Genomic DNA, 5,073 nt, shown 5'->3' with positions numbered 1-5,073 from the left:
TCACAATTTTCTGGATGTTTCAAAAACGTTTCAAATCTAGTGGCTAGCAGCATGTGTTCAACAGTGCGAGTTTGATTCCCTCGCAAGGGTGCTTCTTTTATTTTTATGTCGTGCGCTACAAAGCACTACTTGTTTCGCCCCCGGACCTGACCCGCAGCAACACCACCACCGAGATTCCGAGAGGAGAGTCCGGCCATCTCGACAAAGATCTTGTTGGTACACATGGCCCAAAATATGTCACAGTCGTCTCGTCTGCCATTCATATTTAGAGGGTATCCACTCCAGCGTATGTAAAAGCATGTGGTACTATCCTTCTCGAGGGAAAAGTATATAGCTACTCGCATGGCATCCAACACACAGTTTGTTTGTTGCCGTCTAAATCAAAAGACGGCGAGATGGCAAAACGATAAATCTTACGTGCCATGCCAATGCATGCCGCATGCGTGGTAGGTATTGAGTTGCAATGGCAATCGTATGTAGTTCTAAAAAAAAGGCAACCGTACATAGCAAGCAAGAATTCGATCCCACGTACTTCTGCTCACATTTTAATTTGTTCCACTGGGTTTTCGAAGATACTATCAAGATACCCACCTACTCGCTTCGGGTTCATGTATAAATCGGCAATCATCAATGGGGATTATTCAGAGTTGGATTACCTTTTCGTTTACTGACCGGCGCAGGCTTTTGATCTAAAAACTAAAAATTATGCAGCTGGCCAGTTTTATTCCACAAATTAAGCTCCTGAGGACCAACCTTGTTAGCCGCTTTCCGGCTAGCAACGTTGCCATGACGCACCGCTAGACAATCAGAGAGCGAGTGTGGTGGGGAAGCAGCTGTCGTGCACACAGCTGAGCACGTTGCGGTAGTCCCTATCGACGGTGAAGGAGTCGTAGACATTGCCGTCGCTGCTCTTCTTGTACTCGAACAGAAGCGACGAGTGGTTGAAGGCCGTGAGCTTGACGAAGCCATAGTCTTGATCCCTGAAGACGCTCCACCTAGGGATGGCCGTGGTGTAGCTGGAGAGGTGGCTGCCGCCGCCGCCCGCCACGACGAAGATGGTGCCGTTCATGGTGCCCGAGTAGTGGCTCCGCTCCCCGGTGACGCACTGGCTCTGGTAGAGCGGGCATGTGCGCTCGTAGTTGTGGACGTGGCCGAAGAAGGCCATGTCAACGCGGTACCGCTGCCACAGCTTCTGCAGGCTCTCCCGGCCCTCGGGCTCCTCGAAGGAGCCCTCGGCGGCGTACCACGCGTTGGACGAGTAGCCCAGCACCCGGTGCGCCGCGAAGATGAGCCATGGCTGGTGCTTCCGGTCCACCGTGGAGAGGCACTCCTCGATGAACTTGTGCTGTGGAGTCCCCTCTCGCCAGTCGTGCCCCGTGTCCGCCACGCAGAACCGGAACATCCCGTAGTCCACCTTGTACCTTCGATGGCAGCCATTTCAACCCCAATAGTTTCGTAGGAGTATATGGAAATAGATAGAACGATGCATGTCTGTGGGTGCAGAGATATATTGATTGAAAAATGTGTGTGCATACCAGAAATTTGCTCTGTTTTCAGCTGGGTAGTAATACATAGTCTCGGCCGGTACGCCGCACTCGCCGCCAGAGTCCTTGACATCGAAAAATCCACCGGTATTGGGCCAGTCCCTCTCATGGTTACCACTGTAGACGAAAGATAAGGATACATTTTTACATGACACTGCTCCATAGGTACACGATCACAGCGTGATCTATGTATCTATAACGTACCTCGCAACCATGTAGGGCTTCCTGGCGCTGATGGGGGCGACTTGTGCGGTGAACTGGTCCCATTGGGAGAGGTATCCGTTGGCATATGGCATGTCGCCGATGTGGAAGACGATGTCGTAGTTGTCCAAATCTTTGACCAGCGTGTCCGTCGTGTTCAATGACCCCGGCTGGTAGTTGGCGAACTCATTCGATCCGTCCCTCTCCGCCTGAAAATGAGAATGCCAAACCATGTAGAGGCCATGTATGGTGGATTCCATTTATCAACATTTGAGTGTAGGACAGTTCCTTTATTTCATGTCAAGTGAAATTGGCTTGCATGCGTCACAAAGGGTACTACCTTTCCCATGTCACCGAAGACGATGATGCGCTGCAGCGAGTTTTGTCCAGGGGTTGGCGGCGCCCGGAAAGTGTAAGGCTTTCCCCACACCATGGTACCGTCGGAGAGCTCATGCCCGATCTTGTAAGTGTACCTGCATCGCAAACGAACTGGTCTTGAGTAATCCATTTTCCAAGGATGGGAACTACTACATTTTTCCAAGGAATTTGCCTACTCTTTGTTGGGCCACAGGTCCCTCATGAAGGCCGTGTGGATGAACCCGGGGTCTCTCCACCCAACCGTCCTCGCCGGCTCGCCTGGATGAAAATGAAAACACACCATGAACCACACTCGTGAGCTTCTCTTGTTTCTGGACATCGTCTCGAAGAGGGAAAAAAGGTACGTACCACACATGCTGCCGCGGTTGAAGGTCAGCGTGCCGGCGGGCGTGCGGGTAGGGTTCCTGACCCCGCCGCCGGGGGCGACCATGCCCCACTCCACCAGCGGGTAGGCCTCGTCCATGTCGTAGCCGCTGGTCCATGTGACCGTCATCTCGTCGTGGGTCTTGCCCTGCGCCAGCCGCGGGAACACCGGGGCCTTGGGGTTCTTGAACGCCACCGGCTTCGACACCGCCACCAGCTTGGGCTGCCAAAAAAGTAGGAAAACACATAACCAAGATCACTTCACACGAAACAGCTGAGATCGTGAAAGTGTAAGAGAACTAGTGGTTACATTTTCGAAGCCGCCGGTGAAGAGGGCGAAGGAGAAGTCGGAGCGCTGGTTGATGATCTGGAACCGGATGGTGCCCTTGCCCCAGTAGCGGTAGTTGGCCGAGTAGTTGGCGTACTGATACTGCACCCACGCCCACACACACACCAACAGATTAGTCATGGCCGGCGACGTGCATCGGTCCATATTAACTGGCAATTGCCATGCATGAATTTCAGTCAACCGACCTTGATAGGCGCTGTGCAGAGTCCCGGCTCGTCGGGGTTCCTCCGCGGGTTAGGGCACGAGCCCGAGCTGCATGCGCACAAGAGATGCCATAGATATTATTCCTCCATGCCAGAGGATCCTACAGGGATTAGAATGCTAAGGGGAAAAGCTTATTTTACATGAAATCGGCAGGGGAGAAGACGGCGATCCAGTCGTCGGCGGAAGGGTTCTCCCACCCGTATTTCACAGTGACCCATGCGGTGTCTTCTCCCTGTCATAGGCATCCGAGTTGCTTAGACTTTTTTTTTAACATAGAATAATTGGCACTTTATTCATATTCAAGCACCATCACAATGTATTATCCGACTACGAAAATTGCTCAGTTTATGCACCACTTCCATTTCCCCTTTCCCCTTTAATATAAGATACGCAACTTCCACGGTTTGGGTTTATTAGGGCCTCCAGAATTTCAGGTCAAACTTTTACCATGAATTTTATTAGTAAATAATAAGTGATATGACACTAAAATTACATTGTTGGATTCATATTCGAAAGAAGATTTCAACCATACTATTTTGCAATATATAACTCATATTTTGTTACACAAATGTATGGTCAACCTTTTTTTTTGACTCAAAATATGAGGGGCCCTAATAGACATGAACGGAGGAAGTAATCCCTCCGTTTCTTTTTAGTCTGCATATAACTTTTGTTTGATGTCAAAGTATCTCTAGTTTGACCAAGCTTCTAGAAAAAAGTATCAACATTTACAATGCCAAAGGAATATCTTTAGATTCATTATGGACTGTAGTTTCATGTTGTGTATATTTGATATTATAGATGTTCATATTTTTTAATACAAATTTGGCCAAAGTTTGTAAAGTTTGACTCGAAACAAATCTTATATGCGTAGTAAAAGGAAGGGAGGGAGTATTAATTACTTAGTCATACGTACAACCCGGTTGTTCGGGAGTTTATTAGGACCCCTTGTATTTAGTGTCAAACTTTGACTATAAAATTACATAATAAAATATAAATTATATGTCAGAAAGATTATATGGTGAGAATACACTCTCAAATAGAAATCCATTGGTATATCTTTTGTGTCATAAAAAATGGTCAAACTTGGACCCAATCTACAAATTATGTTTGTTCTGCATTTCCATTTAAAAGATCCAACTAGCATATACTGTATTTTATGGTTATATGTGTGCACCGATTATTAACTACTTGGTCAAATCATGCTGATGGATATTGGTAATGAACAAGCTAATGAATATGTACCTGGTCGCCGAGCAACGCCGGCGTCGCCCGCACGTACGCGGAGCCGTGCAGGTCCACGGTGGCCTTGTGGATGGCGATCTTGGACAGCGGCTGGATCCCCTCGGCCGGCGACGCGCTCACCATCGCCGCCGCTGCCGCCATGGCCAGCACCGCCGCCAGGACAACATGCGCCATCCTCCCCATGGCCCAACACCGTCTCCTCCCGTATCTTCTACGCACTGGCAGGCAGCTGCCCCTGCTCCTTGGCTTCAGGCTGGTGAGTGTCCAGTGTATGCCGGCCGGCCGGCCTATATGTAGTACGTACTGCCACCAAGTGGCAGGCCGCGTGAACCACGGGCTACGTTAAAAATTGGTAACTACAGTACGTACGTACACGACTCGATCGGTAGCCTCGTGATTCGTGGAGCACGTTACTATCGATCTCGGCATGTGCTCTTGCTTTCTTTGGGTACTCTTCGTTTACCAGTCAAGACACTCTCTGATGACTGGCACACACTCTCTATATATGTCCGAATTATTGCTTTTAGTAACTTGGATTGGATCAGACGATCAATCAATCGCGACCGGGGATCTGCGCACGTACACAGGGCGCGCAGCATCGACCCGGATAAGCTTATCCAGCATCGATCCGTGATTGATGATTTGAGTGATGCGATTTTAGTAAGAGCTAGTAGTAGTAAGGTTTTGGCCAACGAGCATTAAATCTGCACCACAAGTGGAAGGATAGATATTAGTATAGTCTTGATCTCATCCAAAACATATCACATGTGACTCTACGCATCTTGAATG

At 49.1% G+C, this 5,073-nt stretch overlaps 1 protein-coding gene across 1 annotated transcript; it reads right to left on the bottom strand.

Annotated features, from left to right (window-relative positions):
- Positions 1–451: 451 nt before the first annotated feature.
- LOC125538861 (nucleotide pyrophosphatase/phosphodiesterase-like) lies at positions 452–4,560 on the bottom strand. The gene is made up of 10 exons (XM_048702169.1): positions 4,285–4,560; positions 3,180–3,271; positions 3,021–3,087; positions 2,797–2,916; positions 2,472–2,709; positions 2,300–2,381; positions 2,086–2,218; positions 1,749–1,954; positions 1,536–1,661; positions 452–1,421 (listed from the first exon to the last, which is right to left on the bottom strand). Exons 1-10 carry the CDS (start codon positions 4,465–4,467, stop codon positions 806–808), a joined length of 1,863 nt encoding a protein of 620 aa, XP_048558126.1. The 5' UTR covers positions 4,468–4,560; the 3' UTR covers positions 452–805.
- Positions 4,561–5,073: the final 513 nt, after the last annotated feature.

This window comes from Triticum urartu, chromosome 1 (genome assembly GCF_003073215.2).
Source record: "Triticum urartu cultivar G1812 chromosome 1, Tu2.1, whole genome shotgun sequence".
NCBI classification, from domain to species: Eukaryota; Viridiplantae; Streptophyta; class Magnoliopsida; order Poales; family Poaceae; genus Triticum; species Triticum urartu.
Note: the sequence above shows the minus strand (reverse complement) of the source record. Positions and strands in the feature narration are given on the sequence as shown.